Source organism: Gasterosteus aculeatus, chromosome 10, assembly GCF_964276395.1.
Source record: "Gasterosteus aculeatus chromosome 10, fGasAcu3.hap1.1, whole genome shotgun sequence".
Classification (NCBI taxonomy): domain Eukaryota; kingdom Metazoa; phylum Chordata; class Actinopteri; order Perciformes; family Gasterosteidae; genus Gasterosteus; species Gasterosteus aculeatus.
Genome location: NC_135697.1, coordinates 6,012,049 through 6,026,302, shown reverse-complemented (window position 1 = coordinate 6,026,302; position 14,254 = coordinate 6,012,049). Strand labels below are relative to the sequence as shown.

The window sequence follows — 14,254 nt, the reverse complement described above, 5'->3', positions numbered from 1 at the left end:
ATCTCCATATGCCCGGGCTTACCCCTATTCTCACCAGCGAGGCTCCGCGTATTAGTCATGGCTGCATGCCATTATCGCCATGTGTCAAGCGCACACCTGGTGTGTGTCTGTGTGTGTGTGTGTGTGTGTGTTCCCTGTTGCTGTCGCCTCATTGCCTCACTAGAGCACTGACTCACCTTCTTGGTCGTGTTCACGTTTTGCCACAGCTGCTCACTGGTTGTTTACAGGGACACTGTCTGCACCTCTGAACTCCCCTGAGCTGCACCTCCTGACACACAAACGGCATCAGTGGAAGCGTCACAGTACAAATTCCTTGTATGTCCAACACACTTGGCAATAAACGGTTCTGATTCTGATACCATGGTGCACATGGATGATGACTGAGGAGGAAAGTAAGCGCGCTGAGGGTTTGTGGCTGTTCCTTTGTGTGCCCTGACTGCCACATTAAAAGGTCTGCATTTAAAATGCCATGGTTTAAAGATTTATTCATTTATTCATCAAACATTACATTTTGTCGTTAAAGCAATTTTAACAAGACAAGAGTAAAAAGAAGGAAAAAAAAACCCCTCAATTTTGAATCTTGTTTTTGACGTCATGGTAACGTGGGTCATAAATGTCTCCTGGCCGCAAAGAACTATCCCGTTCCTATTTACACAGTTTGGTTCAGGGGAGACGTTTGGGATCGGGGCAAATGCCACAGCGCTTCCGTTTTTGTTTAGAGGGAGAATGAACCCACTTGATGAACATTGTGGAGCCGGTCGTTTGTTTACGCTGTTGAAATGTATTGCGTTATAACCGCACTGCAACTTTTATTCTGCATTTAGCTTGTTGTGCATATACAATTAAACTTACCACGTTTTGTCCACCTTGTTGATATCGGTGGGAGTGAACTTAATGAGTGCGGTTGTGTCCGAGTGCATTATTAATGGCAGTTTGTGGTTTCTGCGATAGACGTGATACAAACGCGTAACTTTGAATCCTTTAGTAATGATGCTCCTCCCAAATGCGTCTTGTGGGTTTCAAAGAGAAGCTGCCTCCTCTAAATGTTGTTAGACTGCTGCTGCAGTCCTCCTGCTCGTCTATCTGAGTCTCAAGTATGAGAGTATGTTTTATTATCTGGCTGCTTCTTCCTCACGCATTACTCCCAGTACATATGTAGGCCTCGCTTTTTTTATATACTGTATTAAATGTATCCACTTTTCTTTCCTTCTTGTGAATTACTGGATCATTTTACCTTTAAAAAATCAATATAATTAAAAACGTGCTATGGAACCCTGATTTCATTTTGTTAATGTTCAATTTAATAATGCTAATCAATAAGTGATGCTTTTATTGTGTGGCTATACACCTCTATGATATATGCTTGGCCTGCGGTGTCACATAAACGGTCCTCTTGCATCACGCCTGCAGACCGATGTCCACCTGGAGCAGAAAGAGACGCGTCACTTTGTCCCGTCCAAACAGTCTCTCAGAGTGTGTCACCGTCTCAGGGCCAAACTCTTTCTCACCTTCCGAGAGCTTTATTCTCAGCAGCTTCAGACATCGCGTCACCTTTGACCCCTCACGGCCCCTGGCTCCAATTTGTCCAACGCTCCCACCAACCAGTGCTAGAGTGTCCGTCTGAAAAACACAACTCAGGAGGAGGACCAGTCGGAGAGGGAGAGGGGGGCACAAAGGGATGGAGACGAGGGAAAGGTTTTCAAAACTGGAAAAATGTCCGAATAGAAAAGCAGTAGAGGCCGCCAAGCAGGAAAGAAGGATTGCATTGAATTATTCCCCACTTGCCAATATTTCCCAAACCGTCCGGACTCAAATTACTGTTACCGCTGCTTTTTCAATTTCTTTGTGGCTGCATTGCTTTACGATGGTGTCCAGGCTCCTTTTCAGTGTGCGGCAGAACCGCGCCTGCTGCACACGCGAGACACAAACTCATGTATACAAAAACACACACAAAAGAGATTAAAAGCAGAGTTTGTGTCTGGTGGAAGGCCAACAAGTGGAATGTTATGGGATCAATCAGAGCGCAGAATGGAATCTACGGCTTATAAGCAGTGACACACACACACACACACACACACACACATGCGCACACACTGATCGAAATGGGAAATTGAAGCCAGCGCCACCACACCCGGAGAATTTGCAGCGCTACAGTCCCTGCCAGAGACCACATTTAATGAGACTGTGAGGGACCACTAGCTGCAGAAGGCGCATGCACGCACACTCGCACACAAACACATTCATTAAGGGCATACAATATTCCCCCAATGGATAATTACCTGTGGCTGCATGCAAATCACTATAGAAACATTTGTGCACCGAGGCACAGCGGAATATTCCATGATATAATTGGGACAGCAGGTGAGCACACAGAGTAAATACTATCACGCCGATGACAACACAAAGCCGCACTTACAAACACACCCAGACCATGTGCGTCGCATTGATGTAAAGGGGAACCGCATCGTACGGTCGTATCACTTCATGCGTAATTATGCCGAGAGACTCTGGGAGCCCGTTTGCCTGTGTACGTCTTTGTGGTGTAATCTAGTACAGCACGTGTGTATCCATTTCCACAGTGTGTACAGTGGGTCCGGGCATGTGTTTGTACACTATGTGGAAGTGGAGTTGGCGGAGCTGTAAATCTCAAGGTAACTTGAATGTTTTGTTCTCCCTTAAACGAATTGGAACCGTTTTCCACAGAAGAAGAGGCGCTTACAAAAATGCTCATCCACAGTGACAAGGGTGCTGTTAAGGGTGGAGGAGCACCACATGCTGCACGGCTACGTAGTGATCCTCAGAAGCTTTTGAGTCCACAGTGTGTTGGAGGGGAAAAGGAACAAAAGAATGTAAGCTTAAAGCGGTCCAACATTATGTGCTGTTGCAATGCTGAGAGGGAACCGATGGAGAGGCTCGGCTCCAGGAAAGCCGCAGACAACAAACAAAACACCACCACAACATTCTTGGGAGAACTCATTGCTGTGTTCTATCGCAGCAGCCCTCTTAAAAAGTTTGAAAAGGCAATTGTTTTTATCACTTGCTGGTAGAATGAAACTGCTCACTGCACTGGTGTTGATTTATTTTGACGAGGTGTATTGCAGTGTGGGTGGAGAGAACAGACTGCTGCAGTGGACCTCATGCTAAGTCCCGCCTCTCAAGCGCACACCGGCCAATTATCATCCGGACTGTTTTTAGATATGTTGCCAGTCCCGGCTAAAAGATGTGCATGTATTATTGTGTGTTAGCTACTAAATGTAGCCACATTCTTTGATTGTCAGTGTCAGCTGGGAAAAGGGTCATTTGTTTGTGCTGACGAGTGGGTGGCCGAGAAAGAGGAAGCTACTCGATTAGAGAGGAAGTAGTCGGTTTAGGCGATGGCCTATCTCAGACTCCCGGTCGGTCCTTCCGCGAAGCTGCAAAAATTCCAATTCAATTTTGACTGTGAAACTACTGTTAATCGCACTTCTGAACCCCTTCTGCCTCACTTCCGCCCTTTGCCATCCGTCTTGCTACTCGGTGTCTCGCCTTTGCCGTTACCTCGTAACTCACCTGACAATAATTTCTCCACCCTCTCGCTCGCTCTGCCTTTTTATCTTTTTGGATTTTTCAGATTCCCGGCCCCCGAAGTCATCCCGGGACTCGGGCGCTCAGCCACGACGGCGAGCGGTGTTTCAATTTGTTGCTTCTCTTCCTGAAGAAGCCGCCGTCTGGATCCTCCCTACAGGCAGAGAGGGGGGGGGGGGGGGAGAGAGATAAACACTGCAGAGAGGTGGGGGTGGATGACAAATGCCATGGAGTCAGGAAATGGTTTCACACAGAGGCAGAATTATTCATAAATTAGCTAATTGTTGCGACCTTGAATATTCACATACCTGCACCTTACAATGCAGCTTTTTGAGTCACTGACTGGAGAGGAAGCTTTAGAGAGGCGCCGGAATAAAAGCAGCACCACCCCGAAGCTGCTCCGACTGAATGCATCTCAGATTGTCAAAGCTAGACAGCTTAACCGCCCCCCACCTCCCCAAAAAGACCAGTCCCAACTGAGAAACCTCCAAACCGATGCATGGACCAGCTGGCTGACCACACCGGTATGAGTCTCTGGTCTCTGCCAGGTGTCCTGTCCTGTTTTCACCACATCGCTCTCTTTTTGTACATTCTGCTTATTATCTCCCCCCCTCTCTGTGGATTTGGGGTCTCTGCTGCTGCTGTGGTTCATAAATGGCTGCTGCTGATATTTATCTTCTCTCGCTCTCTGTCTTCATCGCCCGCCTTGACGAACGGGTCGTCCATTGTAACCCGATCCCCGTCTCCTCCCTGCATACCTGAATAATAACATGTATTCGGAGGAAAAGTGGACCGGTCGCGAAGGCTGTGACCCGGCTGTCTGCCCGGGGTCGCGATCTTTGTGTGACTTCAACTGGAGATCTAAACATAACTCTCGGTGGCGCCTTGCGAGGAGGGGGTTGAGAAAGAAAAGGGCGGCTGGATTTTCTGTTGCACATCTTCAGACGCTGTCGTAGATGGTATTTTTAACCATAATGCCCCAAAATAACTGCCTGACTACAAAAGGCTGTTCTACGGCAACATCGTAAAACTTTTATGATGCGTAAAAAACCCCGTTGCTGCCTTTTGAAGACATAAAATAGTGTTTTAATAACACGGCATATCGTTTCATTTTTTTCTGAGAGGAGTGATGTCACTGGATGTCACATCGCTGATCTGCCTTCATCCTCCCACAGCTCCGCCTTTTGAAGACCGACTCGTGACTCGCCGATGATGGTTGCAGCTTCCTGCTTCCAGGCTCTGGGTGTTACCTGGGCTCCAGCCTGTTTGAACTCTGACCTGCGTGACATCGGGCCGGACTCTGTGTCAGCACCAGCTGTTGGGGTAAATATTTATTGCTCATCAAATGAAATGAGTTTGCTATTTATTTGGTCCACGTATATAAAACAGCCTCTGTTGGCCTGACACGTGGTCCAGGAAGACAAACGGCATTGTTCATTTGTTTTCATCCTACTGGTGTTAGATTGGTGCTCTGTATCAGTCGATCAACAATAGATGCGGCTATCGGTGAGGAAATGGGTATCGAAGTATTTCTTGTTTTTGCCCGTCCTCCACCAGGAGCCCTTTGTTGCTTCGCTGTCAGTGCACCTACAGTGGATATAGTTTGGAGGACTTTCGCCGTAATCACAGCAGAATAAACTGATTGCTACCGAATTTAGAGTGAACCACGACATGAAAGTAGCAAACCTGTAAAACCAAAACAAGCAGCTGAAAGAGGCTAAAACGTCACTTAAAGCTGACTGGAACTCTTTTCTTTTTTTATTGTGTGAAATATAACATTAACCGTGGCTTCATACGTATGAGTGCAACAGGTAAGTTGCCTTCTGTTTCCAGTTATTTAGGAATGGCATAAATAACCCACGTAGCTGTATTGTGGTTTGAGGACTGGCTGTAAATGCACATCAAACATCAAAAGAAGTACTTTACCAAAAGAATATGTGTATAATGTACTGCAGGGCCTCGTCCTTCTCACCACACGGCAGTGACGATGTCCTCTCCTCCGCATGGTTCAATTCCACCTTAACCTAGAAAATCCCCACCAAGTGATCATGTTTTCCTAAAACCACGCAGAAGCACCCAGAGCCCCCCCACGCCATCCTTCCATCAACATCCTCTTCTACTGGAATGCTCATCGGCGTAGCTCTCCGATTCAATCGATTCAATTCTCTGGCTCTTATTGGAGCACATAATATAAACAGTGAAAACCATCATCGTTACCAGCTTTTACTCCACATCCATTCTCTCTGGCCGTGGCTGTTTAACAACCGTGACGGTTTTATGACCGTCCCTGCCCTGTAATAGGCCTCTCATTGTTAAGAGGCCATGTGGCCTCGGGCTAGTGAGGATTGGGGGGGTGCTTTTATAAGATGGATCTGGTGGTTTGGTGCCGGTAATGTAATCTTCTAACGTGCGCCTGTGACAATGTCACTGTGGCCCGGAGCGGCGCCGGGTGTGTTCCTGCCTCACATTGTACCCACAGGTAAGACAAATCACGAGTAATTTAAAAACCATATTTTTTAGGGGGATGTATTCATCTTGGCCGCTAAGGGCTGCACTCGCCGCGTTAAATGTAAGAGCGTTATGAAAAGAAATAAGTCAAATTTGTTTTATTGGCAAATGTATCAAAGATACAGAAGACACTGAAGCTAAGCTACATGCTATAGCTCGATGTGTTGCCGCCCTTGACAAAGCGGGTAGACATTCAAAGCATCAGAGTATGGCCACTCTCCATCGATGGGTGCTTTCTCTTCTTTTCCCCGGCTACCTTGTGCACTGAAGCAAAGGTTCGGCTGACTGAAAAGAACTGAAAAACACTCGCCACCTCGTCCTCGCTGCAACCTTCACCCTTTTCTCTTCCGTCAGGGTTTTGGGCACTTAATGTCCACTATATTCTCTCAACTCATGGCTCTAGGCAGGAATACATTTGGGTTTTATTGTGCTCAGCCATCTTTTTATTGTATCATTTTGTCTCGCTGTAGACTTTATACTTTACTGACACATTTCTAACGTGGACGTGTGTTTTCATGAAAATCCAATTGACAATAAAGAGACCTGAATTTGAAACTGCACGGTGCCGAAGCTCGGGCCGAAAAACAGCCAGATGCAGCTGAGTGTGCAGTCGGTGCCTCACGCTATGTTAAATGATTGGACCTGCTGCTGCTTGGACTCCCAGTTCACTGTCACTGCTCACGGAACGGAACAGGTTGGGGAAGATTTAGTGTGCAAGGTCTTGTAGGTTCAGCTTTGTGTACGTGTGTAAAAACCATAAAGGTCGTGGGTGGTATCCCAAAGGCTTTTGTTTTTGCTTCTAAGATGTCACCTGCTATAAATCTTTGCTATTTTCTGATATTGAATACGTTAAATGACAAGCGAGAATGATCATTAGCTGTTACTTTTTTTAGTTGCATGTGAATTAATTCACGCTGCATACATGGGAAGCAGCAAAATAAAAAAAAGATGGATGAGGGATGAGATCAATATTTCTCATACAGCTAGCCACCTCTAAAACTCACTGTGTTATATTTGAACACAAAGTGTAAAAGCAACACCGGTGCAGTAGATATTTACACTAATTATTACTGCAGATTTCCCAATATGTCAATATTCAATATATTGGATAAAGACTGGTATCTTAACATCAAGAGAATATAAACGTATCGTCCTCCGTGGGAATGCAGTAGGTGCTTCACGGATACCAAATGAACAACCCAAGTCTAAATAGGATGCTACAAAGTGCTTGCCTTACACTTTAAAATCAATTCCATAGTTCCGCAGCTCGGGCGTATTCCCTGACCAGGCGGAGTCGGGCACAATCTGTGGGTGGTTATTCGGGGCCTGTCCAGATGTCAAAGAGAATCACGGAATCCTCTGAAGCAGCCCACATGGCTCGGCATTCAGCGGGTCCATTTACCTCTCTAAGTGAGCTGGAAAGTGTGCCTCATTAATAACACTGGATTGTTTTGTCTGTGAGCTGTCTGCCCGAAACCGTCGCAGCCCGGGCCGCTGCTTTGCCGAGAAAGGAAAAGGGCACCCACCAAGGAAAGGCGGCGATCTGCATATCGCGCACGAAACGATAGGCGCGGATGACGCTCGCAAATTGCCGCTGCTCCGCAGAGGTTTGAAGGATTGAGTGTCACCAGTTGAACCTTGCAGTTTTATGGTGAGTGAGGTAAATCACATGGAGGGTGGGGGGGGGGGGCAGAGGGGTCCACACGTGATTATTTGTTTCTGACCGCCAACATGCGACGCACGCTCCATAATCCGCTCTGACGCGGCACAGAACCTCACGTCGAAGCCCCTCAACCCCCCAAACCTGTGACTCATTGACTCGCTGCCGTTCAGTGTTCCATTTCTCCTCAGCGCGCCGCGGTGGGAGGCTTTTGAGATTAACATGCCTCCTTTTGATTATAGCGTACGCGCATGTGAGCGTCGCACAAACAGACGAGGAGACGCTCAGTCCATGAATTACCTCCCTGCTCTAATCTGCACCCACCCGCGCTGGGATGTGGGCTTACTGCGGCGGAAATGGGCCGGCTTACATTGCGATCGGTATCGTCGATTCGCACAACCCGGCTTTTGTGTTTTCAATACCAGAGGTGGTCTTCAGAGGGCGAGAGTTGAGTCTGAGTGTGGCGCCGCTGTCATTTGAGGAACTTGAGGGCCTCAAAGGTTCGAGCTTGTTCCCGTATTCACCCTCCCAATTTTAGCTCTGTTTTTGGTCTCCACCAACTTCTGGGGACAATCTGTTCAAAGCACGTTCCCCCAGTTAGTTGATCAATGTGTCTGCAGTTCAGTTGTGGCCGTTATTGTACTGTAGGCCGAGCGTCTGTGGCTGGAGAGCCGAATGCTTATCTGGCTGAGAGATGCTGCGAACCCCGACTGCAAATAACCAGTCACGCGGTCCATTGTCGCCGTGTATGAAAAATGAATGCTGGTAGCAGGTGAATGTTTTACCCTAAAACTGTATTCAGGTTGGTTCCAGACTTTGTAACCGTGTCCTTATGTCGGGCGGCCCAAGTGCTATGATAAAGGATTGGCCAACAAAATGAGGTCACTGAGAGTCTTCCCTTCCTAATAAAAAGCAGAGCTCCCGACACAACACAACTGCCTCCAGCAGGCAGAGGTGCGCGTGTGTGTGCAGCAACTAGTCTGAGTCGGAACTGTCACTTTCTGTGTGTGTGTGTGAGTGTGTGTGTGTGCGCGTGTGCTTGAAATAAGGCTCCCCTGGGTACCCATTGGTTTCCTTTGTCAGATCTCTCAGACCCCCATGGGAGCTCAGAGGCTTTATAATTAAACCTAACTCTGTATCATACACGCGCACACACACGTCCCATATTGCTGTATAGATCTGCTCTAAGCCGCCTTCTCCAATTGACACCACCTAAGAGGGATCCCAAGGGGCCGATGTAAGCCTCCCTTTTCATTCACTCAATGTGTGACATTGATAAAATGACCAACACACACTCAAATGCACCTTTCTGTCACTTCCAATTTCCTGCCGGCTCACTGACACAACTCCGATGAGAGGGGGTACTGTATGAAAACCAGTGAGCTCTGTGGCTTCCAGAATACGGGGAGTGAAAGCAACCGATTCAAGATCTGAGTTAATTTGTTAATTAAATGAAGTTATTATGGGTTCTATCGTGGCAATGGAGCGGCTGAGTAAACCACGGCTTCTAGTTGGTCGGCAGTATTCTCAGCGTTTAAATAGCATTCCAGCATCTGCGATGAGTGTATAAATAGATCATTATCATTATTGGATCCATGTACAAATAAATCTACAATAACACATATTCATTGATTTTACTTCAAGCGCAAGTGGAACCTGCCTGCTGTGAAACAGGGAGCCTTGATTTGTCAAAGGAGACACTGTTAATTGTCATGAATTCTCCTTATTAGTTGTTTTCACACTGCCTGCCGGTTTAATTAACTCTCCAGTTATCCACACCAGAGCATCTCATTCCCTTCACCTGGTCCTCATGCTCACCTACAGGCCATTCCCTCATTAGTCCCTCACTACCTACAGTAGGTTCCCCTCACTTGTCCTCTGCCAGATTGTCTCTGCGAAGCTCTCCTGCGATATTGCTCCTGATCTACCGATTTTTGCCTGCCCCCTTTTTTTTTTTGGATTTGTTGACCTGTTGGACTGACGTCTTCACCCTCCCTGAACACTAGTAAAGTAGTAAAGAGCATTTCTGTTTCTGAATTGTGGTTTTGTATCTGTAATCCCCTCTCACGATCACTGATATTTCATCCACGTGCTCTAACGTGCTTACTGTCAACATCTTAATTAAACTCTGCCACCTCGTTCTTTAGGAAACAAAGAGGCTTCCTGCATCCCATTTTGGGTGGAGGTGTACCGTGCTGTGAGTTCAGTTCATTGGCCACAAGAAAACGAGGGAAAACCAAAACAAAACCGCTCTTCTATTTCTACGTGATTTGGCTTTGCATCCGTCTCTTTAAGCGTTGGGAGGGTAGGCAGGCTGACACAGCGAGAATAATGGTGGGAGCAGCTTTTTATTAGAAAAGAGAGAGAAAGAAGAAGTACGCAATACAGAGAGCTGAATAATGGGGATTAGTTTTGGGGGCGAGTTCCCAACAGGAATGTTATCAGTGTTGCATAACGTCCACGGCGGCCTTCCCGTGGCAGGTGGGTAATCTCAGGAGAAGTGTTCTTACTGTCCATCAAACTGCAGAGCGTCAGCTGGAGTCTGATCCCTCCGGATTCATTTTGAATGTCTTTGTTTTGATGTTAATCTTCTTCATGAAAGCCGCCCCCCTCCCCTCTCTCCTCACGCAGACACATGCATGATAACAGCAGCTCATATCCCCATGGCAGCGCGCTCTCCCGGTTCAGCGTACTGTCGTCCCCACCTGGACCGGACACATCGTAATCTGCCTCAGTCCGTCTCCTCGAGTAGTAATTGCCTCCTCCGCTGGTCAGATGAACGATACAGCAGCAACAACAAAGACCCACAGTGGCTTCATCATCTCACTCTTTTCCCGCCGTCTCTACTGCTTTCGGTTTGGGATTTTTACTTTTTGGGGGTGAAAATAGACTAATGTTTTTTCGTTTTGACTGATATTTTCTCTTGGAAACATCTTCTTTAGTTGCTAGCTGTAGAGTACAATGGAGCGGTGGAACCCTCTGATTCAGATTCTCAAACCCTCGGGGTTTATGGTGCTCCGATACACATGAAGTCTCACTTTCAGGCTTTCAACTGACGTTCTCATTTGAAGCAAATGGGGAATTCAGAAAAAGGTAGTTCACTTCATCTGTGCTCTCCATTTTCTTTTTCAGACACACACACACACATACACACCCACTCGCCCACTTTCACCGCGGTCTGTGCGGCCTTTAAATAGCTCCCTCTTTTCCGCTGGTCCATCACTTAAGGACGCGATGTGCACGAGGTCCAGTGAGCCTGCTGAATGGCCGGCGTTCTGTGAGAGGCACCTCTCTCCTCCAGGGCCGTCTCCTCCGTTGTGGCCGAGGTGGATGAATCATTGATCCCCCACCCCCCCACCCCCGTCTCTGTCCCAGCACCATCTGCGTGGGATCATATTCAGCCGAAAAGGACCCCGGCCGTCCCCTCCGTTCTTCCCACTCTTCGTCTGGACTTTTTGTGGTTTTGTTGCTGCTTCGTGCTATAAACGGTGTACTTAATCGTCCTTTGGACATTTTGATCTCAGGCACGACTCAGACCTGTTTTTACTCCGTTTTACTGTGTGTTTGTTTACTTCGTTACACGATAAATGAAAACTCTTAAACTGGGATTAAGTGAGTCTATTACTACAATTATCCTGGCCATCAATGCGTGCGTATTTGTATTTTTCCACTGTTATCTCAGTTCTTTGTAACTCTGCATGTTTTAATCTTTCAGACGTTACTAGTGACACGCAGAGAGCCGGAGCCGCAGTCTAATCAGCGTTTCCTCAGTGGCCGTTCACCGACGGCGTTTTTTGCTCATCAACCGCGTGGTGTTGGTGGCATCGGCGCCGTTGGCCCCCAGAGGAGGCGGCAGACACCCCCCCCCCCCCCCCCCCACAGCTGCTTTTCTCATCCTCATCTCTCCGAAACCGAACATCATTTCCTGCAGGCCTCGCCCAGGGACACTGGAGTCTGCTCGTTCACTCCTCCGGTTCTCGGCTCCCTCTCATTCCCCTCCGGGTGTGTTTGTTTCTCCATGTGTGTCTCTTCCTGTGTCTATTTTTCTGACTTTCACCCGCCGTTGATTCTCGCCCTTCCTTCCTCCGCCGCTGACGCTGACCCAGTTGATCTCTCCTGCCCGGCAGAACAAAATACACTCAGTCGCACGCAAAACAGGTGAAGAAAGGAAAGTAGCATTTATAACAGAGTATTGGAGAAGACTATTTGAGTTGAAAGATAAAGAACATGCCTTTAAGCACTTTATTTTCATCATCCCGTTGCTGTTGGCAGACCTTTTCCAGTAGCTTATTATTAAGTAGCTGCAAAAGTACAGTAGTCAGGTATTAAATATTAATCCCATGCCCTCACGAAAGTGCATGTGTGTGTGTGTGGCCCCCTACTTTAGCTATTCAAATGACTTAAAAGTGTGGTTCATCAGCAGGTCAACCTGGAAGAGACCTGGTGATTTATGGTGTCTGCAGGGGGAGGGAGGTGGGAAGGGGTGGGGGGGGCATCTAACACCCCGTGCAGAATGGGGTGTTTTGGCAGCCTGCATGTTTGGTGCCCCTGCCGTGACAAACTGTGTTGACGCCGCGGATAAAAAATAGGCCAAGGTGCTTTTCATGAACACAGAACTGTGGAAAAAAACAAACAAGCAAGCAAAGATTTTACAGAGGCGGCATCCCACTATTTATTCTTCTCACCTAGAACAACAACTAAGTATAACATTAACTTCTGACCGAGTCTTGGTCGCATGCACAGCCAATTTAGGTATACAGGCCGTCGCACACATACATTTAATTGCCACAAACTAAGTCAGGTTAACTGCCCCCACCCCCCACATACTCATGCACTACTCTCCTTTCATCTTGGGACTTTTTAATAGTCTCAATCACTCCTGATTTCCTCTCAATTTCCTCCTTTCTGTTCTGTGTGTCTGGTTCGCTTTTCTGCTGATAGATCTGTCGAGGTTGTCCACCGTCGTTCAGTGCCGTTGTCGTTGTTTCTTCCCGTGATGCGATACTGCGGGCAGGCTCTGTGCTTTCACGTGCGAGGACTTCCATATGTCAGAAGCTTCTGTAAGGACAGTTTCTTTGTAGCGAGATAAATGACATATGATCATCTTAACACTAATGCACAAATGTATTTGTTCCTTTTTATCTAAAAGTGAAGAAAAAACACTTCATTGTTCTGGGCAATTTTCTCCGACACGCACAGCTGCTCTGCAAAGTGAGTAAGCAGTTTTACCAGCTTATGCATATTTTCCCAAACACAAATCCTGTTGACACAGTTTGGGTTCAAAATCATTTCCCTAAAAGCTCAATGAATATATTTGGCACATAAATATTTAGATTAATTTTGGTCTCCACCCGTGGTCCTGTTTACCCTGTATTTTTGTTTTCCTCTCTGGATGCATCAGCTCAGTGCTTCTCCTATGGGCCCAGTGTTTGATGTGGAGTAAAAGGCTCCAGGAGTGTATGAATGAATATTTTAAAAAGGGATTCAGTGAGGCGGCCACGCACAAAATGGTTCCTCTGTCCCCCGCTACAAGTCAGTCAGTCATCCTGCCGCGAGCCCCACTCTGGTATCTCATAAAAGCAAAGCTGCATCACTCTGCTGGGAAGGGGAGGGCAGTACGGCACGGCCCTGTTTGTACACAGACGTGTGTGCAGAGGAGGAGCGACAGGCTCCAGGGAGAGAGGTGACAGACGCGAGTGTAAGAGTGGGAGCACGTAACGGGTAAATGTGTCACTTTTTGATGTGGGAACAAGAGCTGTGTGACACGCTCCTGATGGAGGAAGTAGTATGTGTACCCATCGGGCGCCGTGCTCTTAGCTGTAAAACATTACTGCGCGTTCGCTCTGTCACCGATTGGTTTGGAACGTCTTTATGCCCCCTCGTCACGGCGAGGAAGCGCAGCCAATCTCGACAAAACGACCGAGTTCAAAATAGGCAAACTCTTTTTTTTCGCAACAGGAACAACGGCGCCAAGGGGGCTCAGGCTTTGAGCCGCAGTCTTTCCCAACGCAATCAAAGTTTCCTTCGCTCCCCGCTGCAGTCAGCGTGAGGCCGGTATCAGTGTTCGCGCAAAAACACCCCGCCGATGTGATCTCCCTGATTCTTGGCCGCGGTGCTGAAATTCCTCCCCGTCCGGTTGAAACCGGTCGTTCTCTGTTGGTTCGGAGGAGGTGGAGGTCACGGTGAGGAGCTGTACTGTATGTTGCTTCAGTCTCTGTGTTTTCACCTCTTTCCTTGTCGTCTTGTTTCTTGTTTTTGAGAGGGACGCATCCTTTTGGAACCTGTTTGATTGGACGCTATTAAAACCATTCAGATGCTGGAATCATGAAAGACACGGCTTCATTTTCTTCAACTTCGGCCTTTGATTCGGCTTTGTTAGCGGCCATTGTTTTGACATGGGGCGTGTTTCTTTTTCATTTTTTCCCAATGCAGATCGGCTTCCATTGCGATCGCCTTGGGAACATCCCGTCCCTCGGGTCATTGTGTGTAAACACCCTTCAGTGGAAAACACACCATTTCCCA

At 47.5% G+C, this 14,254-nt stretch overlaps 1 protein-coding gene and 1 long non-coding RNA gene across 5 annotated transcripts in view; one reads left to right on the top strand and one right to left on the bottom strand.

Moving 5' to 3' along the window:
* Positions 1 to 14,254, top strand: part of angpt1 (angiopoietin 1) — a 127,029-nt gene that overhangs the window by 20,080 nt on the left and 92,695 nt on the right. For all 3 annotated transcript variants that reach the window (XM_040188831.2, XM_078081350.1, XM_078081351.1), the window contains exon 2: positions 4,740 to 4,887. In XM_040188831.2, the coding sequence (XP_040044765.2) occupies positions 4,774 to 4,887 (114 nt within the window). In that variant the 5' untranslated portion in view covers positions 4,740 to 4,773. The remainder of the gene's footprint in view (positions 1 to 4,739; positions 4,888 to 14,254) is intronic.
* On the bottom strand, positions 466 to 3,718 carry LOC144383542 (uncharacterized). Of its 2 annotated transcripts, none has more exons than XR_013450980.1 (3): positions 3,550 to 3,718; positions 1,509 to 1,633; positions 466 to 1,422 (listed from the first exon to the last, which is right to left on the bottom strand). It is a non-coding gene; the product is annotated as an uncharacterized LOC144383542 (long non-coding RNA). The 2 variants fall into 2 exon arrangements; XR_013450981.1 differs by having other exon boundaries at positions 1,509 to 1,620; positions 3,550 to 3,693.